This window comes from Lepisosteus platostomus, chromosome 14 (assembly GCF_059453375.1).
Source record: "Lepisosteus platostomus isolate fLepPlt1 chromosome 14, fLepPlt1.hap1, whole genome shotgun sequence".
Taxonomy (NCBI): Eukaryota; Metazoa; Chordata; class Actinopteri; order Semionotiformes; family Lepisosteidae; genus Lepisosteus; species Lepisosteus platostomus.
In genome coordinates, this window is record NC_142624.1 from 36,395,398 (window position 1) to 36,422,337 (window position 26,940).

At 36.6% G+C, this 26,940-nt stretch overlaps 1 protein-coding gene across 1 annotated transcript in view; it reads left to right on the forward strand.

The window, feature by feature from the left end:
* Positions 1–5,252: 5,252 nt before the first annotated feature.
* The window catches only part of LOC148649412 (G protein-coupled receptor 39-like), a 49,583-nt gene continuing 27,895 nt past the window's right edge, over positions 5,253–26,940 (forward strand). The window contains exon 1 of the mRNA XM_088606025.1: positions 5,253–6,337. Coding sequence (XP_088462151.1) covers positions 5,512–6,337 — 826 coding nt within the window. The 5' untranslated portion in view covers positions 5,253–5,511. The remainder of the gene's footprint in view (positions 6,338–26,940) is intronic.

The following is a 26,940-nucleotide window of genomic DNA, read 5'->3' on the forward strand; positions in this document are numbered from 1 at the left end:
ATCATTTATGCAGGGTATAAAGATAGGTTCAAGAGATAAATCTGTTTGTGATTGTAACAGTGACAAAGTCCAGAAGTTCAACATTTGGATTACTATTTATTATATACAGTATATATACACATTGCCAATGACATGTTGGCGAGGTTAATTGGAGTCTCCACATGGTGTGAGAGAGTACTGTCCCTCCTTGTGCTCTTGGCTTCGGGGACCCTTACAGGAATAAGTGGTTTTATGACGATGGAGTGTTTCTAATGTTCAGTACTTTTAGTAGGAGAGAGAGAAATTCCAAAATAATTTTTGGGTTAAAATTCCAAGTGAGACTCTGCTGTTGTACCCTTGAGAAAGGTACTTCACCCAAATTGCTCCAGTAAAATAGCCGGCTGTATAAATGGGTGCACATCTACTGTAAATTGCTTTGGATAAAAACATCAGCCAATTAATTACTCATTCATTTCAGCATATTTTTGCAAAATATAATCATTTCATGTTTTAAAGGTGGTCATTGACTCCTGTTGTCCTCCTGCTCTCCTTGGAATAAGTAGAAGTAGAAGTCTGTTCTTTGCTCCTGGATACACAAAAGGGTGACTGAATAGCAACATAAAGATGAAAGTGTCAATTCAATGATGAGTGGACTAAGAACAAGAAAGTTATAAAAACAGTAATCAGAAATTGGAGAAAAATAACTCAATCCTCAGTGGCTGGGACACAAGTGGTTAAACTGAAATGCCTTAATGCGTATAGCTGCAGATATGAATATATCAAGCAAGCACAATACTGTACATTTGAAGGAAAGTTATTCACTAAAGTACGAAGCGCAATAAATATAAAAATGCTGTTTGTCTGAACTTTTTAAAGATGCCTTTAAACGAGCACCCATTTATTCTGACGACTCCTTGTTAAGATGTACAGGACTAATGAACTAACTCTTTTCAAGGTTTGTTGTCTCCTTACAATACTATTAGTGGATCTCTTTGTTAGGTTTGAACTATGATTGAGTATTATAATTAATAACATTATGAAGTAGTCAACCTTTACATAACGTGAATCAATCATTACAATTTTATTCCTGTGTTTCTGTCATTTGGCTAGTATTGTGAGACTTAAATAAAAATAACAATGATTAAATATGTAACTGAAAAGTGTGAACAGGTACTGTACTGTATATGACAGGAAGTGTTTGTGAGTGAGGCACAAAATCCTCATGCATTGGGGTTTTCTTTTTTATCTTTTTCCCTATACACTGTACACGTGACCCTTAGAATATAAACGTACTGCAGCTTTCTCCTTTCGGCATTAATTATGTATAATCAGTGTAATTAACAAATGTAATACAGGATAATTAAAAAAAAGATGCATAAAGAACCAAAATGAAGAGTCTTCAGCAATTATGCTACATAAACAGTGAATTTATTGAGCCTGCACTAAATCTCTATTGAGAGCTGGCACTTGCGCGACACTGATTTGTAATGCAAATTGCAATCAACTCACATCATTTCTCCATTTATTTGTAGCTGATTGGAAGACCTTAAAGAAACACAAACCTCAAGCTTGTGTACCACAGAACCCTATATTTCAGCCTTTGATAGTTGTTAACAGATGTTATCCTGAAAGAAATTATGTGAATCCTATATTGTAAAAAAGGTTAGACAAAGCAAGACTTTACAGTAAAATAAATATTTTACTGAGATCCACTCTTCTTTTATTTGAATTGCCTTGTTTTGCCTGTTTAATAAAATTCCCATTTGACCTTTTGGAGTATTTCCTTACTGCTCTTTGAACATCTGGATTACTTAGAACTGGTATTCAGTAAATCAGGAATTGCAAAACAAGTCTGCACCTCATCAGGCTCTTGTCAGCAGATTACTTCTCATCTTTGTAAGCATTTCTGTGAATTTCTTTGGTGATATTATTTAACCCTTATGCTTTGCATTTTAACATATCCTTATGATTCAGGTTTATGGTACAAAATACAGTATAATGTATTTCTTCATTTTATTTAGATACACAATTTCTGTGTTTTTAAGCCCAGGACAGTTACTGTATGTAGTAGATTAATTAAAATTCAGTATTTTTGATCACTTCGATGGGAATAGAGACACATGACATTTTCATCTTTTTTCAAGAAGCAAGCAAATCTGTTCTTGACATTTGAGTTTCTGTTGTGGGTTGGATACCAATACCAATATTGTTGGTCTAAGTTAATAAACCTAAGAAAGATCAAATACATTTTCTGCATGTGGAATAATGCAAAGGAGTAGGTTTGTTTCTCTATAAAAACTGTTGAGCATGACTATGGTTAAAATTAAGTCTGAGAACATTGTTGCGCTCAGCAAATGAACTTTGTTCATTTTTTCATGCCTTTTCATTTATAGAATTGAAGTTAAAAAATGCTTACCTTAGTCAATAAGTAAAACAGTGAAGTATAGTTATCTTTATATTTTAAGTTGATATTAAGAAAATATGATACAATAAAACTTGGATTTCTCACAAATTAGTTTAGCATTCAAGCAGCTTTTTTACACAGACTTACAAAAAAAAACCATAAGGACAGTACAAATAAACATTACATTAAAAACCACTAGAACATTACGTAAAAGACACATAACATAGTCATTACACATCACTCCTTCAGGAATCTCCCCAGCTACACCAGAACTGATAAGTTTACTCCCCTTACAATCTCACTAATCCTCTATAATTGTACAATTCCTCTTAATTTTGCACAAAATCCACTGAGTGCACCTGCCCAAAACCAGTACTCATTTATCAACTGAGTAGTTTGATTGAATGTGGGATAAAGGAATTCCTCGTGCTGGGAATCTGCATCGAGGTACTCTAAACCATCTTTTTGAAGGCAACAGGTGATGCAGAACATGCAAGGGATCACAGGAGATACGAACAGCTAGTCTCAACTTCCGCTTAATGTAAGCAGTCTGATAGCTCTGCTCAAGTGGCTGCTCCACTAATTTTGAAAACTCAAGAGTCTCAAGAGACCCTCGGAGTCAGGACATTTTGGTTTACTCTTGCATACTAAGACTGTTATACCAGACGATTATTCCATACTGCATGACACTTCCTGCCACAGAACTGAAAAACATTAACAGAATCTGACTACTGGCACCAAAAAGCCCTTAACCTGCGAAGAAAGTAAATTTGCTGTTGTACTTAATTACAAATAAAGCCAACAAGTGCCTCCCAAGACAAATTAGAATCTATGGATATTACCAGATATTTGTTAGGATTTAACTTGGACTCATTATGAATTATGACCAGAGGAAGCATATTCATTATGATCAAGATCAAGGACAATTTCTTCAGTTTCTGTAGTATTTGAAATAAAGGCATTCTGGACACACCATGCAACCAAACTGTCCACATTGTTCTAATACAGGCTGGGGTCATTGTCATTCATCAGAGAACATAAGGTAGGTCATCAGGAAATTTGAGTAGGAAGTGCTTTGGCCCACTAGCAACACAATCCTTTGTAGAGAGTGAAGAACAGTGGTAAATGCACACATTCCTGGGGTGCTTCATGATTATTTGCTTGGAGTAAAGTCTATCATTAACTTTAATCTCCTGCAATCATCTTGTAAGGAACGAATTGTAAAGAAATATCAGATATGGGTTGATATGTAACTGATTCATTTTTAATATTAAAATATGCAGTCAGATTGTTACAAGTTGAAGAAAAGACAGGGTAAAGTACCCTAGGATGTTTTTCATTTGTCAATACACTTTGAAGAATGTGATATCTCTTCTGTGCTTCACTCTTGTATACAAGCAGACTGATATGGATCAAGTTGACTATTTACTGACTGAGAGAGTTCATGAACCAAGATCCTCTCCAATGATTTCATCAAAACTGCTGCAAGAGCAAGTGGCCTTTAAATATAATGTTCTGATGGACAGCTTTTCCATACTACAGGAATAGTATGCATGTGTCTACACATCTAGGAAATTGGTTGCAGCTCTGGTCCCAATTCTAGAACTGAAGTTCTAAATCCAGACCTTCAAAATAAATGCATTTAAATTATCAGGACCAATTGCCTTATGAACATTTGTACACTGAGAAGCATTCATGTCATGGTCTAAATAATAACCCTCTTTGAACTGTAAAACGAAATTGACTTAAGAAGACGAAAACATTTATCAGTCTGCTTTAACATACATGGTAAAAAAAACGCGTTTTTTTCATTTGAAAACTCATTACCATTCTTAATTAAGGACATTCCCGGTGTCGTATCCAATTCAATTTCCTCTGGAAATCTTAACCGCCCTCCGAAATGCGCAGGCGCCGTTAACGTTGTTTTCGGGGACGCATGATTTTTCTCATCATCCACATATTAAATGCTCTTTATGTAGCATAAAGAAAATAAAAAAGAGGCACATCTCCATCTGGGCTGTATAAAGATAACTTAAACTTTCATTCACAGGCTGGCGGTTATTTTTTTTTTATATTACTCTGATCTCCAGCAAACTGCGTAAAATACAGCGAGAAACCGATATCAACTAACACAAACAACGGTCTCTTTTTTTTTTCTCCATTCATATCGCAACTTAAGAAGCGAAGGCAGAAACCTGAATGCAGTCTCCAGAGCAGTAGTTTTCCTGGAAAGTTTTGAAAATGTTAGCGCTGCGCTTCCCTGTTTACAGGGGATATTGAACTGGATACAATGGTGCCGTAGATCGACGTTTTAACCAAGTTTCTCAACTATGCGGTACGAAATAAGCTGTAGGGTCTCCCCGTCACCATCGTTCAGATGGGCACTCGGGTATACTGTATCGTTGCATGTGCAAGAACAGCCCAAACAAACACAGCAAGGTTTGTACACAAGAATACCCATACAAGCCCAATTTTAAAGGCTTCATTTTTTCCTCAATATTCTCCATGCTTATACTGCACAGTGATCTTAGACGCGGTTCACCACCTGGAAGTCAAATACTGTAGTAGCTTCCCTATGTTTTCAGATCACCTCGTTAAACATTCATTTACATTTCAATTTTAATAACCCAACTAGAAGATTTTAAGCCTTAAAGATGAGTTATACAATTCTTTTTACACCTTTAGACTCCACCTTCTTATGAAAAGGCGTATTAAGTCACTGTAAAATGTGTACAAACTGCATTCTTCAGAGACTAGCTCAAACCTGGTTCTTGATAACAAGAGTAAACATGCTCCGGCCTTTTATGGCAAGTCGCTTAAAGTTTAACTGCCCACCCACCTCAGCACACGTGAATCACAGCTACCTTCCTGTTCGTCATAAATTGGCGTGGTAAAAGCAATGACTTCCTGACCTGGTTTATACAGGAGTCGTTTCCTTGGGTTGGAACTGGAGTATAAGGAATTAATCACAAAGTACAGTTAAAAAAAAACAAAACACCACAGTCTATGCGGAATACAGCCAAGTGTGGGAAACTGACTATAAATTTTAACCATTAGGAACCTCGGCTATATTTCTGACTTGATCTACGACTGCATCAAAGACTACTACTGAGTTTACCCCCAAGAAGATGTCACAGATTACAAACAGCTGTGCTGATTTTCTTAACCATCATGTCGTCACCGAGTTCGAGCCGAATTTGGGAACCAAGGTCTCTCTAACCGTCATCTTCGGTGTTATTTTGCTGGTTGGGATCATTGGGAATAGCATCACTATCAAAGTCACACAGGTGCTCCAGACGAATGGGTACTTGCAGAAGAATGTTACTGACCACATGGTAAGCTTGGCGTGCTCGGATTTGTTAGTACTTTTGCTGGGTATGCCTGTTGAGCTCTATAGTGCAATATGGTATCCATTCACATCTGCTTCAGGTAACGCAAGCTGTAAAATCTATAACTTTCTTTTCGAAGCATGCAGCTTTGCCACGATACTGAACGTGGCGACCCTGAGTTTTGAGAGATACATTGCAATCTGCCACCCTTTTAAATACAAGTCATTATCGGGATCCAGGACAGTCAAGCTGATCGTTTTCGTTTGGGCCACGTCTGTATGTGTTGCCCTTCCCCTGCTGTTTGCAACGGGGACCGAAGACCCCCTGGAGCAACTTGAAGGGCGAGACCACCCTTGCAAAATGCAGAAATCCAATCGGACCATCTGCACCAACCTCGCCTCCAGGTGGACATTGTACCGGGCAAGCATCTACAGTGCGTTCGTTGTCTACATCGTGGTGTTGGTGAGTGTCGCTTTGATGTGTAGGGAAATGATGAAGATCTTGATGGGCAGAAACAAAAGTGGGACTTTGGCTGTCAGGAATGGGGAGGGTGAAATTGGAGGACTGCCAAAACACGAGAGCTCGAAATCAAAGGCGTCCCGGAAGCAAACCATCATATTTCTAGGTAAGTTTGTCTTCATATGGCTTGTTACGTCAAGAGATCCTCCGTTAGTGATTGGAAATGGTTAAATTTATTGATGTGTAATTTATAATACAGTTTGTTCTCTAGCTGCACCTGAGTTGTATGAAACATTCTTTTAATTCTTAGTGTGTAAATACACTGATGTATAAAGGAGCAACATGCAGTACAGTGCAGTATGCCTCAATGGGGCATTGAAGTTTAAGTAAATTCTTTTGTAAGTTCATCAGATTTTTGCTTTCTTTAATATGTACTGTATAAGATGGTAAGGCAACGTTTGAAATATTTAGCATAAAATTATAAGATTCAAGCTGTAATTTCATACAAGTGGCCTTAGACGAGTGTTCTTCAATGCAGTCATAAGCCTCAGACCAGCTTTATTACTAGATTTGCGTAGCAGTGTTTAAAAACGTTCAGAGCTATTTCTCAAATCAGTTAGCAGAAAATCTGAGAAGGGCAAACTTAATTACTGTTATTCAGCACTTGTTGGTTTTACTTTTTTCAGCATGGAATGAACTTCGAATAGGTACTGTACTGTAGTATGCAAGTAGTATGTTACAAAACGATTTGTAAGAAGTATTACAGTTTCTGTATTGTGTAATGCTATTGTGTAAACCTACTGGGGGAAAAAATCCAAAAGGTTTCTCGCTGGTAATGTTAATATACCATCACATTATCTTAGGTTTATTTTTATGCTCAGTATTGTTAAACGCTTCTGCTTAATCTACAGTAGGTATCTGTTTTAGAGAGAAAGTGTTATATATATATATTAGATATTATCTTAACGTTTTTGGCACTACTTTGATACTTTTTTGTGACTGACCGTGATTAACTCGTTACTTTTGAATTTTGCATTAGTAGTAATCGCCTCATTAGTTCATAGAGAGAGTTAATGGAACAAAGGCGATTTCACCTGTTGAATTTCAAGCCTGATGGTGGGGAGACAAATACGGAACAATTCAAGCAGGAGGTTCAAGTATGGAGGTCTGGGAAAGAGCGCCTGCTTAGTTCTCCACTTGCAGTGATCGATGCCAACCTGACTGCACCACGCACATTTAATTAAGACCTGGGACCTCACTTGTTATCCAGATGAGTTCGTACCTAACATGCCCGTTGTTAATATACCAGTATTAAATACGGACACTTACATTTTGCTCATAAAATTGAGGTGCGATCTTTTTATTTAATTTCCCGGCTGTGTGCGACTCCACATGTTTTTTTTTTGTAACCACAAAGTTTCGTTTACAATGAATATAATGTCTTGCATACTGTATAGGGATATAGAGCGTTACTGTACATTGACATGAACTGTGTCAAAAGCATTTTGGGTAATGTGTTGTTAGCCTTCATTAAACTTACGACAAGAGCATGACTTGAAATAGATTAAAGAGATGAAATAGATTGACACCTGAAGAAGGCTCCACGGCCGAAACGTTGTGTTCTCTTTCTTCTTTTTGTCAGCATGGAATAAACCTATTACTTGTTCCTTATAGATTAAAGAAACGGATTCCCTGTATGTACTGTATAAGAGCGAGACACTGTCGTTGGTCTTGAATGAAATTGATTTTTGTTTTCATTTTAATTAATTCACACTTTATCACTTTTTTTTCACTGCTTGTGTTTTTGTTGCTTTTATGGAAATTTGCAGATAAAGTTGCATGTCACCATATATTATTATTTGAAAGGAATAGAATAAACAACTTATAAATATTTTATAGTGTGCCTGAGTAAAATCAGTAAGTTTAAAACGATGGGATTATTCTTGGGGGCAGTCTCTTACAGTACTGTACTTAGAGGAATAATTACACCAGCTCTGTACGTGTTCTGTGTACAGAGCGTACACAGAAATATACTTAATAATAATCTGAGTAAAATTTGTTTTGTTTAGCTTTACATTTACTGAGGTGTAATTTTTAAATCAGAATGCTGTTTCCTTTTTTTTTTTGGTAGATTTCCCCTTTTGTATCTGACATTAGGGCATTCTTAGGTTTATACTAAAGGAAATAAAAATCTGACTTTCTGTGGTTTTAATGTGCTATTTGGAAACATTACCCATTCATGATTTTTTATTTTTTTTGAGTGACATTCATTTTTTTGCATCCATTCATGATTTATTTGTAAACCAGGAAGTTTTTAAAGAGCTGTAATTGCTTTCCACTTGGAAACTAACACGGAGTGATACTGTGGGTTTTTCTTGATGTTTGCAGAATATAGTAAAAGCATTTCTGGCATCCAGCCCATGTTCCATGTTTTTTCCTAAGTTTGTGCTGCTCTGCTTGCCCTGTTGAGCCCTAGAGTGTGTCTCCAGATGATACATAAACACTGTTATGTAAACACATCTCAGTCATTCTGTAGCCAAACATAAAAAAAAGTTTGAAATGAGGATAAATAAATACCAGTTTGTGTATAAATATTTCAGATGCACTTCAGAAGTGCTTTTTATTCATTTGTTTCAACTAACTTTCTTTGCTACAGTAGAACAGCTTGACATGCAAAAGTTATACAGTAAATCAGAGATGTGCTTATGATCTTCCTGAACTCGCTGGTTCTATCACATCATCAAGCATATTTTTGTATTGTCTTCAGTGTGTTAGTAATGACATTTCAAGTTATAGAAAATGTCCACTACGAGCTGGTAGATTTAAGAGCTTCAGTGAGCAAAATCAGAATTATGTCAAATGTTAAAAGCAGTGAATTTGAGAACATTTTTGAAATAGAAGGGATCTGCACTCATCCAGGGAGAAAATTGAGACAAGATCAAAGTTATGGGAGGCTGCAGATGTGTGATCGATTGATAGGAATCAAAGCAGAAGAAACTTCTGTATTAAGAAAATATTAATTTCACAAATGGATGTACATGTGAATGAAACAGGATTTTATTACACTCCAGAATATTGAGCCTGAAATGGGCTAGTGAAGCATTCTTAAAGAAACTTAATTATTCTGATATAAAAAGACTCGAAAACTGTAAGTTCATGTTTTCTCCAAGAACCTGTTCTTACTCATATAGTACAGTGCTTGGTCTTGGTCTTATGTGCACCAAGAATCTGATTTTGTTATAAATCTATAGTTCTCTGACAAATATCTGAGACATAGTACATGTTTGGTTTAAAGGACTGTTTGACTATTCATGGCTTGAAAGAACGTGTTGTATATTTTCCTTATGACCATCTTCATTAATATTAAATTGCCATAACTCTTCCAAAATGATTTATTTGCTGCATTTTAACTTTCAGATTGTTGCAGAGTAGGGATTTTTATTCATTATCAGTTGGGGAGTAAATTAATGAACACAACCAGAAGAGAGGCTGTGTGGCATCAATCAGTTTTGCACCACAGATTGTTTTATGATTGGGATCAAATTGTTGCCTTTAGGCATTGTTTTTGTGTTTTTAAAATCACAGAGGAGGCCTTGAATTCATTCAGTGCCAATTTATTTTAAATTGCAGGTGGCCTCCTGGAAACGTGACATTCATAATGCCAGAGATTAAATCATTCTGAATTTCTCTTGATGCAAAATGGGTCAGTAAGACTTCGAATGTTGAGCCACCTTGAGTCATTTTGACGGATTGTTTTTGGAGAAAAAAACTTAACTGCCTTTGATAAAACTGAGTTTTCCATTGCTTGCTTTCTTTGACTTCCTGTGATCTTTGGAGCTTTTCGAAAAACATCTTTACCTTTTGGGGGGTATACACCGAATCTCTTGCTTACGGAGATAAGCAAGTAATTTGAAATTGATCAGTTTCAGGCACAAACAGAAATGGTCAATATTTTAAGATGTACGAGAGAAAAGAGAAAGAACATGATATAACATAATAAAATGCATAATAAAACTCTGTAAGCTGAAGAATTAAGTGTGTGCTGTATTTTGTAACAGTTTACTCATTGATAAAATTAAGGATTAAGTTTAGTTTTTTTCAAGTACTGTGTACAATTTACAATTACTATTTTGTTTGCATATATAGGTATGAAATCTTAATTACTGTTGCATGCAATTATTTTAATGGCTACAAGATGCATGATGTTTTTTGCAATGTACAGAATGGCCAAGCAGGAAAAACATTTGAAAAAGGTAATATTAATTCATAAACAAATACTTCATTATATTAATGAAAAATTCATTTTTACCGAGGTAGTTTTCAATTTCCATTTGTAAATACCATCACAGGTGTTTCCTTGGAAACTGATAAAAGGTAATCCTTTTTGCAGCAATAAAAAGGCACCAACAATAGACAAAAATGAGTCTGTTGTCAGCATTAGGGACAGAATTCATCTTGATGCTATCACAAATTTAACCTGAGCTCTAATTAATTAAAGGCCCAAAATTGCATTTATTGTAAAAGCACTATAAAAGGTACTTTTTAGAATCTATAACAAGACCAAGATTGTAAAGCATAATTATGTCTATAAAATATTCATAAACTGCAAAAAGAGTAATCTACATATATTTTCATTGTAACAAGTAGAATTCCTGGTGGCTAAATTGACAATGAACAAAATGCTTTTTGTGTGAATACATTTTAATGTAATTTTAGCATTAAAATATTGACTTTTCAGTTGGTAATCTTCACGACATTAAGATGTATTTAGTTGCCACAATTAAGTTTTTGTTTCCGGGAATATTTATTGAACTGCATGAAGTGTCATTTACAGAATCATTGTCCCGCATATGCAGGTCCCAGTGGCAATCTAATATCTTCAGATTTCAAGAAGCCTTCATGAAATGAGCTTCAAGCTCTTGGCATAACAAGTCTCAGATACAACAAGCAAAAACAATGCAAGCGTATTATGAAGATTAGTCCTGCAATACAAATCATTTGCTGCTATTGATTGTAGCCAGTCATTATCTTGGTTTTCAGAATATTGCATGCTAGGAAAACCTAAGATTTGTGCTTTAGATGTAGGCAGCTGTGTGGAGCAGTGATTAGTGTTCTGGATTTATAATTGGAAGATAGTGGGTTCACACCCCAGATCGGACACTGCAAGGAACTTCATCCAAAATCCTCCAGTAAAATTTGCATCTGTTTCAATGAGTGCAAAGCTCAATTGCTTTGGATAAAAGCATCAGCCAAATTAGACATTTAGTTTCACTCCCCTTAAACGTTTGTCAAAGATCTGGGAGATGTTTGAAAAATGGTTTAGCAGTTTGGACTCCGACCACAATTTAATGATTTGGGAAGTATTACATTGTTGAAGAAAAATGTGATATTTATTTACTCAGTGTTCAATATTCTAGAAAACTATGGATAAGTATACAATTTACAAATTATTCATTCTTAAAAAAACATTTAAAACTTTTTCATTTTTTTTGTTAACAAGGATCTCTAAGCATCTTTAAAATTAAGGCCATCTTAATACTACAGCGTTACATCACATAGTGTGGAAAAGATTGACATGGATAAGATAGAGCCCTCTTACATCTGTAAGTTAGTTGATCTGTATTGAATTTAAATTAATGAAGATCATCCCGGTTTAGATAATAGTGAATTGTGAATAGTGAATAGTGATGAATCAATTTGTGCAACTTAGAGATTAGTCATCTTTTTAATCTTCTATTCGAAAGAGAGGTCAATGATCCCTCTTGCTGTCGCCTTCAATGCAAACAAAGAACAAGAAAACAAAATTATGGAGACAGATGGGTGTACAAGCAGGGCTTAGTTCAGCAATTGCTTAATTTGTAAAGAATTTTGAGTTGGATTTATTTTTCATTTTGATTAAATTAGTTGACTGAGCCCTCATTATGCCTGTGTAGACTTTTTACATTGTAATAGTAAAAAAATAATGAATAATGAAAAGAGAGGAGAAAAAAAACCCAAATACTTTAAAATAACAGTGCAGGAGGGGCTTAACCTATCTCCTGAAACTGATCTATATTTTAAACTTAAAAATACACCAGGGACTCTTAGTTACTTCCATGGTGAACATGAAAAGAAACATTTCTGGGTGTACAAAGTTTTAAACTTGCATTTGTTTCCTTACCTTCAAAAGGCACGGCTGTGTTGTGTGAGCAAGAGGTGCTAATACAGTAATAATGTATGGAAGAAGCCCATGGATCGTTTAAAAACACGTGGTACTGTACAGGACCTAAGTAAAGACTGGGTATACAGTATCAGCTTTATTAGTTGTGACCAATTGTATTGAATACGCGAGGCCTCCATGTAGTATGTGGTCTTTAGGAACAATTTTGGCAAGCCACCTAAGATGATTGGCCTTGCTTACTGAAATATGACTTCATTCTATGCCTTAAACAGTACCACAGGTAACTCAACAGACCCTCAGAACTAAATCTTATCCTTCACACAGTAGTTCTCCAACCATCTGCCCTGCAGATGTGATGTGACAGAGAGTCATTTGGCTTTTGGCTTGTACGTCTGAGCTTTTTTATTTTATTTATCTTTTATGCATTCTGAGCTCCATTACAATTACCTTTATTAAAGCAAAAAGCACTATGAAAATGTAAATTAATGGTGATACAACCAGTTTAATCCAGTAATTATCCCTGGCCACAGTTTCTCCTCCATGTTTATAAAAGAAGATGACATTACTCCATAGCATAGTATTTAAGTCACAGCAACTTTTATTAAGATAGCATTTAAGTTAGTAATTATGTAAATTAGAAACTGGGAATTATCAGGTTATGTATTTATGTATCTAAACATTTTCCAAAAGCTCTATTACAGATGAATTAAGTAAATCCATCAATCGAACACAATTTTTTTCTGTTTGATCTACATTTTGGCCTTTCTCCAAGGAGCTGTAAAATAAACCTGCAATTCTAGTAGTTACCAAGAATAAATAGAAGCCTATTTATATTCATTCATTTACATTTTTAGAGGTCTCTAAAGCAGAATGATTAATATTGTGACAGTGCTGTAATTTATTTAATGTAACATTTGAATAATTAGCCAGCGATTCATGTAGAACGCATGCAATTTATTTACTGCAAAAGGATACAAAGGTTTTATCCCTCACATAAGAGAGGCTTTGCATTCCTAATCACAGGTGTTCTTCATGTGGCTTGTAAGTGCATATCTACCAAGTACATTTAGTGCTAGAGTATGCCAGAACATTACTTGGGTTAAGGGTTTAAAGAAATGTGCTACAAAATATTGCTCTTTTAACATGGGAAAAACATAATGTCAATGCAGGTTTTGTTTTGTTAATTTATGTTCTACTGTTTCAAACCCAACAGTATTTGGTAGACAACAGAAAAATAACAGACTGCCTTAGATGTGGAGATTTTAACTGAAATGTGATGGTTGTGCGAATTGTCTAGCACTGTACGCTTTAAAGTCTTTATTGTAAAGTGGCTTCAGATGATGTGTTATGAAAGGAGTTATATAAAAAAGCAATTCTATACAGTGGCTTTGATCTGTAGAGTCTTTAATCTTCTCTGCATTCTGTAGCTGGGAATGGAAATTGAAAAAGATGGCTTATGGTATATATATTTTTTTTTACCTATAAAGCCATGTTAGATGTGTAACATGAACAAAACTGTAAACCTTAATGCAAAACATAATAGCTTCATATGTTCAATATGTGTATTTGTTATTTTGGTGCCCAGCAGTATTAGAAACATTTATGGATATTAAGGTAAAAGTGGGTATATAATGCAGAGAAATGATTGCCTTCCGCTGTAGATTATTGCCTTTACTGTAAAAAGGAAATACCTTTATTACCTTGCGCAGTATTGTAATGATATGCAACGATAACATGCTCCTGTCATTGGAAACCTGTACTATTGCGGAAGAAAGCAACAAAAAGATGAAGTCAAAGTTTCCACATGGCTGCACACCAATGTTCCCTCAAAGCTGTGCGCGCACACACAAGTTATGAAATAAGTGCACATAGGAAATTGAACTGCGCGCAAAAAATTCCACAAAAATGATGATAAAACAAACACGGTCTACAATTGAAGAATGCTAAATTGACCACATGAGACTGGCTGTGAGAGGCCCAACCTGGCTGTGTGCATTATTGTATCTGCTCGATCATCGATATCTACTGTATGCTCTCATAGTCTCGAGCCTCACTGCTCCTGCTCACTCGACACCCGGTCTCTATGACTGGGCTCGTTGAATCGCTGCTCCGGTCTTTTGGATCTTTATGCTTCTATGAGAATTACTATATTAACAAAAAATAAAACAAACAAAAAAATGTGCACAACTAGAAATGTTTGCGCGCACAGGCCATTAAAAATGAGAGGGAACATTGCCACACACCCACTGAGACCGTCTTGTCCTGATGTGTGTCTCGCTGTCCTTGGTTAGTATCAGGATCAGAGTTCATTGGTTTTGGAGAGTCTGCCCCCTGCTATTGTCCACAGCACCAGTCTCCCCTCGGACTCTATCAGACTTTCCAGGGAGTACTGTGAAGTTGGGCTGCCGTGAATCCATTGGAAAGGACCAAATTTGCCTGCTAAAGCTTAGATTTCCATGCTGTTGTCATGTGAGATTTCCTTCCCAAGGAGGCATAATATTCAGCAGCTAGTGTCTGCATCAGTAGCTTTGAGGCCCTCATGATGGTGTGGCACTTTCTGGTGGGTTTCCTGACAACCAGACACTACAGCATGTCAAGGTGTATTTTTACTGGATTAGGCGATATTTAATTTTTCACAGTCTATCAAGGGGTAATGCCTGATTTGCTTTACTGCTGTATATAACCATGAGCTTCCATCATTTCAATGATTATTTACGAAGCAGTATAAATGCCCGACACCAAATTTGCAAGAAGCAGTATCTCCTTGAAGAGCTCAGATCTCGCAGGAATTTTAATGACATTATGTAACTCCTAGAAATCCGTTTCTCTGTTGTACTTTTAATTAAGAATTGAAATTGGTTCCAGTAACGATCAGGGGAACTGTCTCTGCTCAGTTGACCTTCTGATAAATCTGCCTCTGTAACGGAATAATTCCTGCAGACAGGGTCTGAGATGTATTTTGTTTGACACTTTCACATGCTGTAAATGAAATTGATGTTAAGTGGTACCAAATGTCAGCGAAAGGAAAATGAAAGATATTTCATCACGCTTCATGTTTTCAGCTCAAGCTGTTTTGCTTACCTGTCATTTTGCCTTCTATTCAGTGGAGGCTTATTCCTTCAGTTTCTAATTAAAAGTTTTAAGAATATTTTAATTGCTAAGGATAATTAGAAAATATGCTGGGCACTGTTCGTAGATTCATTGGATTGAATTTCCTTGATAAATTTAGTCATTTGAAAGTGGTTGTATTGTTTCCCTGGTAGCATTTAATGTGGTGATATGTCAGTCTGCTTATATAAATGATCCAATGCATTGAATTTCCACTGAACTCCTGGGAGACCGTGTTCAGTGTTCACTAATTCCAAGTATTCTTATCTAATGCACTAAATCTTTAAATAAAGACAATACCGACAGCTATTCTAGCTCTTAAATTGATCTTTTAATGCAAACTCCACGGTGTTCTTGAAAGAACCACAAATTTTTATTGAAGCAAAACAATTAAATGGAATACCCCGCTGGCATAATAAACCCACATTCTTTTGCTTTTCAAATGTTCAAAAAGAAAATGGTAAAATAACAAATGTTTAATAAGAAAACCATCAGAAGCTTTGTATCGCAGAAAGACCTACAATAAATACTGTATATTGTGCCATTTACTTTTTTTAACTAAGGACTTTGAGAATCAGACTTAGCAGTTACAGATGAAATAATTAAAGGGCAGAAACATCTGGGTTTCACATTGCATTTTGTGAATCTGTATGTTTGTTCTATGTTCCCACAATAAGATATAATAAGCAGTTAATAGTTTTAAATGCATTTGCTCAAAGTTTGCACTAGTATCCCCTTCTGAAAAAAATCAACTTGGTTGACTGTTAATGCATTTGAGGAATCTGCATACTTGTAATCTTCTTTATTGAATACTAAAATATTTTAGTTCCTGCAGCCTTTCGCTTAAGTGACTGACTTGTAATCCTGAGGTCTAGTGTTCAAACCCAGCTGTCGCCATCAGTTTTCTTTTAACAAATAAAAATTTCTTTGAAAAACTAAAATAGCAAATATTATTGGCTTTATATTGACATTTTTTATATTTCTAAATATCACAACATGTTCGTACTGTATGTACACAGCGGTGCTGGTTTTAAGATGCTGCTCTGAGTAAAGGAATTTTCCTGCTGTCAGCAGTATTGTGTGTGTATTTAGTTGACCCTTACCTGAATGAAAACAGGACATAAAGAAAGGGTTTCAGAAATCAAACAAAGCTTTATTCCTTTGTTTTGTGGTCTGGGTAATTGGAGGCTATGCTGTTATGCTTCCTATGGTGATGTACTGTACGGGTTTTTCGCACGAAGCCGTATTGAGCAGTATTTCTCGCGTTAAGAAAGTTAGGTGTTAGCATAAACTATTAGTAATCAATAATATTAAATTTAGCACTAATAAATTGTGCTTATAATAAATTCTATTCTACTCTTAGAATGTAGGGGGGAGGAAAAATGCCCGTGGTCTTTTCACTGATAAACTTGTGTTAACAAAAACTACAGTATGCTTAAGAGTTGTTCAACCGTTTTTTTTTCAGTACAGCTAGAGCACCAAAATTCACACTCTACCACATCACAGATCACAGATTCGTCCCAGTGTGTAAGATTTTGCTGTTTGATCTGTGCTTGATCTTTGATCTGAGCTTTAATAGAGAGCTTATCTCTGTAAATATATTAATATCGGGTGGTATTAAATGCAACTTTTTGGTATAGATGACATTTTTCTAAAATGTCTTTAAAAATAAAAAACTATTACAATTGGCACGACTGTAGCTTTTTCACAATAACTCCTATAAGGTCCGAAAACACTTGGTGTGCGTACAAAATACATGTGGCTGTTTTCACAGCCTTCACTATGTCGTTTTTAAGCCATTTTTTTGACCACACTTGAATATTCTTCTGTCCATATCTTTGGAAGGGAAATGCAGAAAGCCTTCAAACCAAATGCATTTTAAAGACCACGACATATGAGAATGTTCAAAGCCTCCACATAAAACTATCAGTGAGCTAATTCTCTTTTTTTTAAACCTCCGGTTTTTCATCGATGCGTCATTATGCACTAACTGGAACCCGGGGGAACTGCTGTGTACACACGTTCACAACACGAGAAATACTAATCATTACAGCTTCATGCGAAAAACCCATATATCACCATAGGAAGCATAACAGCATAGCCTCCAATTTGATGAATGCTTATAATGTTTAGGGAGAAATGGAATACTGCTGTGTATTTTTTCTTTAAAACAGCAAGTCTAGCCATATACAGTACAGTTTACATACAGTAATATGTTTATGTTCCTAAATTAATATATTTTATGAGCACGTGAAAGGCATGGTGAATCTGAGATTCTAAAGAATTACTTTGCATGATTGGAAACAAATGCGTGATTGGATCAACGAAATGCTGTGGTGTTACTTTTTGTCAATAAAAAAAGTCTTTTCATTTACAAAGACGGTTACAAAGAATGTGGACCAGGGTAATACTTGGAGTTTACAGCTTGTCCAAGGTCATTCATTATTAATACTTTTAGTAATGTCTTCGGTAAAGACTTTGATGGTGACAGCTCAAACGCTGTACATGAGAGTTTGAGCTTTATTAGCTCCACCTGGTGGAAATTACGGATACTATTTTCTTACTTGCGGTATTATACGGTATTATACAGTAACCCTTGTAATACCGCGACACAACCACCACGTTTTAACGCGGTATAACCCGCTCGTTTTGAATGGCTGCATCTGTACATGGCCGAGGCATACCTTGTTTTTATTGCTGTCTTAATTATATGTTGCTGTTTTGTAGTTAATAAAGGCTGCTTGCACAGCGAGTTTCTAGAATTGAGCAAGATGGTTTTGGGGGGTTGTTCTTAAGTGTTTGCCTAAGTGTTTGCAAGCTATGTAATTGCAAGGTACTGTAGGAGCAGACTTACAGGCACAGTTTATTAATTGTAACCGTAAAAGTGAGTCTTTCTTGGCTAGTAGGTATCCATCAACAGAATAACAAGCAGTCTGCACACAGATTCAAAATACATATAATTTTAAGATTTAAAGCAAATTCTCAAGATTGATAAAGGCGAATACTGAACTGGTCTTATCCACAGCTGTGGAGTTGTAACTCCTGTGTGGAAGAAGGAATCAGCTGCAGGAGTCTGTTGAACCAGTGACCAATCTTTGTTCTCCTGGCCCAGTGCCCACCAGTCCAGTGTCAGGTGTTTGGGGGAGAAAGAGAGAGAGAGAGAGAAGGTGCTGACCGTCTGTTCTCTTCAGTACAGCCTCCTCGTTAGCGTTGAGCTGAGTGAGGATAAAGTTTGTGCACAGGGAGTGACTGTCTGGTCAGGGCTAGTCATTAATGGTGGAGAAACTCGTTATGACCCCGGCCTAGCAGCCACTTCTGAATATTGGAATACAGTGGTGTGTCGGTGAAAGTCCAGCCGTGGTGATCGAGCAGATGCATGGAGTAGCTAACTGGTTGCAAGGTCTTGCTGTAGGCTAGATCTTTGGCAGAATTCTCCTATCTCGGCACTTTGGGCAAAAGTCTAAGCACCACTGCTTTTGGGAACGGTACTGGAAGTCACATGGTGCTGTTGCGGGCTGGCCATGTCGCTTCAGCGGGGCGAAGCAAAGTTAAAGACGTGCTTCATTGTTTAACTGGGGAAGATCCAGTTGGCGATCCACCAAGATCTCCACGCCCTACGAGCCGCCGACTGGCTGGTCATCTGTTGGATGATTGACCACGTCCACATGTGCCTTCAGCTCTCTCTGCCAAACATCCAGGCAGCCAGCAGTGGTTCCCATGAGCGGGAGCACTGTCCTGGGTTGTCACTGACTTGAGAGATGGGCTTTTTGCTAAGCAGCATCTTTCCTTGCGTTCCATCACACAGGGATCAATAGGCCATTCTGTAGCTCAGACCGCAGGGAGGGGCCTCGCTGCAAATCCACAGCGGAACTTTATCATCGAGCATTGCTGCTACAGCACAATAAAGGCGTGTTTAGGAACAAAGCTTTATTCTTAAATGAAGGTTATTGCACCCATTTCCCTTCTATATTTAATGCTTTCAGAAATGAAATGTCTCGCTCCGCTCCTCCCGAAAATGGGTGGAGAACATGAGACATCTTTCAAAAAGCACTCATGTCCTTTAGTATCTGGTGACTTTAATAGAGCTGGAAGAAAGCCGTGGAAGGGTGATTATCCTGCCTTACGCACCAGCTGACAAGAAAGCCCATTAAACTTTCTCGTATCTCTGAACGGCAAACTTTTGTGTCTCATTGTGCCTGACCCCACCCCCCCCATTTCTATATAATGTTCAGTAACTAAAACGTTTAATGAAGTCAGGTATGTCCTTTGGGGATGTGCGAAGGGATGGATTTTCAATTATATTTTAATAGGTTCCATTAGAAAGAGCTGACGTCCTGTGGGAATAAATTATACCTGTAAAGTCTCGCGTCACCTTTGCCACCTTGTGTATCGGCGCAGATGTGTTTTGTACAGCTGCTCAAGCTTGGGTCCTTGTTGGGGTGAAAAGTATTCATCTGGTAAAATCGAATGATTACTGTTGGCTTAAATATCTGGAGGAAACTGGCGGTAAAAGCAGTATCTGTAGAATGTGCTTCAGGGCAACATGATAAATGCGCACAAGCTACAGTAGATCTTGCAAAGTATGGAAAAATTAACCACAGGTTTAAGTGCCTTTCAGCTCCTGCCATTATCCACCCTTTTGTCATCAATAGTGGGATAACACCTGGTATTTTTGATTGGTTATTGGAATTCAAATGTGTAAGCTTTCACACATTTCTGTTTGTACTATTCTATATTGTTTTTACGAAAGAGGCAGCAACAGCGCCATTATTGATGCATACTTTTTTATACATCTTATTTGCATTCCATAAAATTAAGATAGCCAAACATGTCATTATTTTTTATGTCACCCTTTTGATGTGAAGCAACAATGTCTTTAGGGAATCTTTGAGCTCTGATTGCTGAGTAAACTGGAGGTTTATCAAGATATTTTCTATTTAACATGTTAAGGAGGTAATGGCAAAAAAGATAGTTAATCAGAAACCCAGCAGGTGCTTTTATGTGCTGCGTCCATGTCCCTCCTGTCTTAATACGTGCAGAAAGGTAGGAAGATTACTTCAATATTGCATTTTATCAGTTTTTCACCAGCTGTGAATCCTAGGATAAATAGCTTTTAGATAATTCCGTGACCTTGGGTATTCCCTTCATTCTTCTGCTAAATGAAAAAGTGTGAGGATGTTGTATATAGAGAAGAATAACTTTTAAAGAGCAATTGGGGACACTTCCAAAAATCATACAGAAAAGCCTTTTCCCTTTTGTAAAGGGATCGTTCTGTAATCGGTGTGTCTCCTAAAGCAGGGGTTGACAACCCAGGGCTCTGAGGAGACACACACCCACTGTACTTGTTTTCTAAAAGGAATGGAATCCTTAAGTGAACTAGCCAAGTGTTGGACTTGAACCTCTGTGCCTTTTTTATCTATTTGGATCTGGGAAAATCTTAAGTTAAGGTGAGGGGGGGGGTGAAACTGGAAGTAATGGAAAAATCCAAATCAATACTAGTGTTAAGTCAATTAAGTAGCGAAAAGCTCGGTTAGAATGAAAACAGGTGTGTGAGTGTCACCAGGACGACGGCTGGGCTCCCCCCTTTTAAAATAAGTACGTGTGCTGTATCTGGAAAACATGGTAAGGATGTTAAAGAGGAGGCTTAGTTACCCTGTTTTTACTTACAATTACCCTGCTTAGTATTTTGTTGATTTCTTTTAAATACTTTGGTAATTACATTTTATTCAAAATTACCGAACTTTCGTTAGATTTATCAAAGTGTTTGTGTTCAGTTGAAGTGCAAATGTATTTCTCCACATGACCAGCAGGTGGCGAAGCTCACTCACACGCAGCCCTAGAGATTTTTTTTACTTCAGTGCAAAATGCTGTAAAACCAACTGTTATAACCTGCTCTTAATAAAAAAAATACTTTCTAACATTTTCAAAATCTGTAATTTTTAATCTGAAAACTGTATTTCAGTATGAATAATTATATAAAAAATAAATGTATGGTTGCTTCCATTATTAAAGTCCTTTTTGAACTATAATTGAAGGTTCATTTAGCCAAAAAACATGCAGAAATACATTAGGTGTTTTCAATATGTGTGAATTACATATACTGGTTGTTAATGATGTACTCTGTGTATTTAGAAATATACCAGGAAAAGTTACACGATGACAATTATTTATTAATATCCTGCAATATTAGTGTAAAAGTAAATAATGTGTTTAATATTCTTCACAAGGAAGCAAAAAAAGTCAGTGCCACTTCATCATGGGGAAAGTGAGCTCTGTCCAAAAATTCAAGATAATTGCCAACGTCAACAACTAAAAACTCCATAACACATTCTGGTTTCAGCAGTTCAGGTGACTAATGCACACCCAAAGGCAACAATTGAGAATAGGAAAACATCTGAGAAGCTCTGGCATCATGAGGACACAATGTCTCAAAGACTGGCATTTGAGGTTGACCTCATGAATCTGGTGTCTATGGCAGAGTTCCATAGCAACAAAACCAGTAAATGAATCCCAAGTCAAAAAGGACCTCATGATGTGACTGGATGAAACACAGATTGAATGTCTGGACAATATCGCCAGGAGTATGATTAACACAGGAAGGTGAAGGTCATGTTGTGAAGACTTAGCAGGGATCGGTTCTGCTTTGCATCTTCTGCACCCGGTGTCTGAGTAAGAGCTGAGATCAGTTTTATCAGGATATTTTGACCTTTGAAACTGTTCAAGTCTGGTCAGTCTGGTCAAATGTCAAGGAAATGGAATATCTTTTATTCCACTCTTGATTGTATGCATTCCTATTAATTTGTTGATTTTAGCTGCTCTTCAAAAGCTCTTATCTATATTTCATAGATATTTGTAAATTTACTATAATTTACTAGTATCCCATTCATCTGCTTACAAATAATGAATTAAGTTGTATGACTGACTAATAAATGCAAAAGGGTCTTCCACAAAGTATTAGTTGGGGGGTGCGCACACTTATGCAACCAGAGTGTTGTAGGTTTTTTAATTTCAATTATTTCTCCTAATAATTATCTGTTTTTCTCTTGAATTTTGTTGGTTGCAAAGTCACCTTGAAGATGGAAAAATGTCTGACATGACATATCTTGATTTCTTGCTTTATATCCCACAAATCTGCAATTTCAATAAGGGTGTGTAGAAGGGTTTTATATCCACTGTATATAGTGCATGTATCCACATTGCTTAAATGTTCATAATATAAGGAACATGAATTGAAGACACTCTTTAAAGACAGAATAATTTGCAAACACTTCCCCAGAACTGTACCAGTCTATTAAAACTTTTGGAATAATATTACACATCACAAACAATTTATTGATTTAATTTAAATTATTTCAAAACCAAACTATATTGTCTCCTTTCCTACCCAATTTCAAAAACAACACAATTTTATCGCTTTAAATTAATGTAGTTTAATTTAAAGATGTGGAAAACTCCTTTCATCCAAAGAAGAGCCAATTGTGTTCTACATTTGTGCTATTTGTTTGAATTCACATATAAAAGTATTCTACAGATTAACTTGATTTCAAAGAGAAGTCTGATTTGTCTACATTATAAATCTACAGCAGTACTGAAAGAATGTTTTGGCCTGTGGCTAATTTTAATAACGCCAGCTTGCCTGCTGTCTTCTCAAAATGTAATTTTTGAAATGATTATCTCAGAGCGATTTTATGTCAATGAGGTTACAGAATTTAAAAAAAGCAAAGAACAGAAATTTGGAACATTTAAATTCAGTCACTATTTTTCGATCCAAAGGTTGTTAGTTGAAAGGAAAAGTTGGAAGGTAAACTTCTTGTCATTTATAAGGCTTATTTATCCCACTCAACAATAAATTGTCCAAACTGAAATGAAATCTATTAGAATTAGTGAACTATAGATTTATCAATAAAATGGATTATTTTTAATTTTATTGCACCACTGAGAGCACATTGTATTTTGATTTGGTATATGCGATCAACCATTGACAATTGTATAGTGTAAACAAGCTGTAAACTATATGCAGTAAATCAGTACATCAGGTGCAATGTACCCTATTTAATGTCCTGTTGTGTTCTGATAAAAGCTCTTATGATGATAGTTTAATTTTGTCCATCAAAAAGTTATGATTTATAAAACCAGTTGTGATATTATGAAACATAATCCAGATTCAGTAATGACAATTAATACAAGGAATTCATTTCAGCCGAAGAGTTGATTCAAGAGTTAGTTGCATGAATAAAATAAAATGCATATGTAATGCAAATGAGCTTTACCTTTTTCCTTTTTTAGCATTTCATCTTTGCCCTTTTGTATCATCTTGAGACTTAAAATCTATTTCTCCAGCCTCCTACATATTGCTCCCTAAAATCCCCGACAGAACTGCAGAGAATGTTTGCATTTGAAAGACTCACTTCTTACACACTTAGTATAAAATACTGTACATGCATTTTTAACAAAATAAATCAATATACTTGATGATCATTTTTTAAATAGGTGCCTTGGGGCAATAGTGTCAAGACAAAAATGACATTATTATAATTACTTTTTAATAAATTAAGTGGTTAACTAAGTTTTTGTGATTTTTTTTTTCACAGTAGCTATATAAGAAGGCATTACATTTTCATTATGTGCAATCCAGTATCCTGGTCAACACTGCCCTTACTTCCATCTACTGTGACAGGGAATCTTCTTTACAAATGGGAAAAATTATAGACCAAACCTTGTTGTAAACTTGTTACACAGTAACTAGAAATACAGTCATGTAATTCTCTATAGATTTTGCTGAACAAAGATATTACCTGCTATCCCAAAGTAGTTTTAAACTAAATAGTTCAGGAGGAGGTCAAACCCTAATCTCTCCCAGTCTCGCCTGTCTATAGCACTCTTCTTGTGGATTCGCCAGCTCTCTCCATTTCTCATCCTTTGTTAAAGGGGGATGGGGTTCTAGTGTTTCCTCTCTGCCTTAGTTAGGGTTTGGCTCAACTACTGCAGTGATCATTTGGCCACTCACAGAGTCAGAAACGGGTGTTGTTGGCTGGTCTTGCCATAGCAGGTCAGTGCTGCATTCCTTTCACTGAATTCACTTGATCCTCTCCTGTCATTGTGTCCTTTCAACTGAGATTTAGGAATCCATGGTTCCCAGCGAGAAGGAAGTGGTGGAGGCTTAGAGCTGAAGCAGCCAAATTTGAAAGGTTTGAGAAAACAAGTTCTCACTAAAGTCTTATGTTGCTCTCCCACTTTGAGCAGAAACGTAGGAGTTCTGTGTGTAAAACCACAGTGAAAGATCTTGTTACTGTGGTGTCACTTCCCAGTACTTTCAAAAGTGTTTGGATCCCCCACAGCAGGGGGAAGGCCTTTTGACATAGTGGGCTTTGGTCCTTGAAGCAAGCAAATCAGGTGCTTGGGTTTAGAATCGGGAGTCTGACCACGCATGCTGCAATGGAATGGAGAATTCTATTTGCTCGTATTGCTTTGGTGGAAATAGAATTGCAATAGCGTGTTGCCTTTATAAGCCATACAGACTACTGTAAGCAAGAGACATAAGTTATTGTAAGAAGTGTTGGGTCTTGGAAATTGGACGTTTTTGTGCTATGATAGCATTGGAACTTAGAGGCCAGGCCCTGTTGTTACACAAGATGATAACAGGTGTTGTATCCAGCTGCCCACATGTTCCAGAGCTCGCTGCAGTCAGTCAATAGAGAGAGGCTTGGAGGTACTCCAAGGAATGCCTTGCACTGCCCGATGCCATCTTTGAGTTCTGGATGAATGGTCAGTTCTGAAGTTGTCCATCTATGAAATTTCCCCTTCAATAAAACAGAGGCTCATACCAGCTGTAGCCTATTCCCCGGAGGTAGCTTATCCGTCTGGTCAGCAGATGCCATTCCTTTGGTTGAGAGTAGGCTAACCACAGAGCTACTGCAAAGTCTTCAGGTGGCTTCACAAGGACAGCGATGCATCTTTCCATGTGATTTAACTGTTAAAAAAAATCTAGTTCATTTACCTGGGGTAGTTCTTAGGTTGACCTAGGGTGTTCTGTGCCTCATATCGGCAGGAAAATAAGGAAGATAATTAACATTTAATCAGTGCTAATGTTAGGACTAAATTTTGCCATGTTGAGCGAATATTCCAACAATCTTAAACATTTTCTGAATATACATTAAGGACTTGGAAGCCAAAATGTGATTCTTCAGCAAAACAAACTAAAATCATTTAGTTCAAAGTGTCAACTTGTGTTAACTCATATCTGCAGTTCTTCCTAGCCTATAGAAGCAAACTGAAAAGGAAGGCACTACATACTCTGGTCGTAGTGTTACAGGGTAATACCATAAACGTCTCTGAAGAGAACGTAAAACGTATTCACACTATAAAGATGTACAGGCTGGCATATAAAACAATTATATTAAGATATATACAGCATACATTATTATAAATAAAAAATGCAAATCAAGAAATAATGTACTAGTGTCGTAGCCAAGCATATCCAGAGCTAACAGATAACCACAAAGCTGTTCTTTTAATTTTTCTCCCCCCCTGTGAATTTTAAATGTTTTTCATGCTTTCAGAATTTCAAAGCTATGTATGGGCACAGTGTCTTGGCAGAAGCAAAGCTATCCCAGGGTCACCAAGATATGTCAATTCTTTCATTGCCTTGCAAAATAGTTCACACTTTACTTTGTCCATGATGTCTTTGAAGGGATCCTAACTGCTTTTCTCACTGTTTTTCTTATAGCATGCACAGTATTTTAACACTATTTAAAACAAATGCCTATAGGTACTGTGTTTTTCAAAATCAGCAAGCCCGCTACACAATCAAGCAGTGCATACAATATAATATAAATAGCTATAATTGAGTAAGCATGGAGGATTACAATTGACATGGTCTTATGTAAATCCTTTTTTTAAGCATTGACCTAATCTTTCGTTAGGTCTGTGTTTGATAGTGTTGTGTGCTGTAAGTGTAAGATCGTCAAGGAGTGAACACGTCTACAGGAACAGTCATGTTTTAGGAAGATGTGGTCTGAGCTGTGAATAGGTCACCACCAACTGATCTTGAGTGGGCAGCAACACAATGAGAACATAGAGCTGTTTCCCGTTTTCTTTTTTGTTTAATTCTTTTACACAGTTTATTTCAGACATTCTTTTCAAATGAACATGCAAAATGGCGAGAACCAAGAACACATTTTGCGGGACAGGAAATTGAACAAAGGCAATAGACAAGACGGAGCTGAATGTATAACAGAATTCCTGAGGTGATGCAATGGCCAGATATTCATTAGTTTCAAGTTTATCTCTTTCCATTCAAAGATGACTACAGGATACACAAAGCCTTATTCTGAGTCATGCTGTTGAGAGAAGAGGGCAGAGCTAGCAAGAGGAGGAAAAAAGAAAACAAGACAAAGGCGGAGGAAGACGAGAGAATGGCTTGAATGTGTTTTTTCATCTTTTGTTGTTTCTTTAGATTTTGAACAAATTAATGGGACTTTGTGACATACAACTGAATGCTA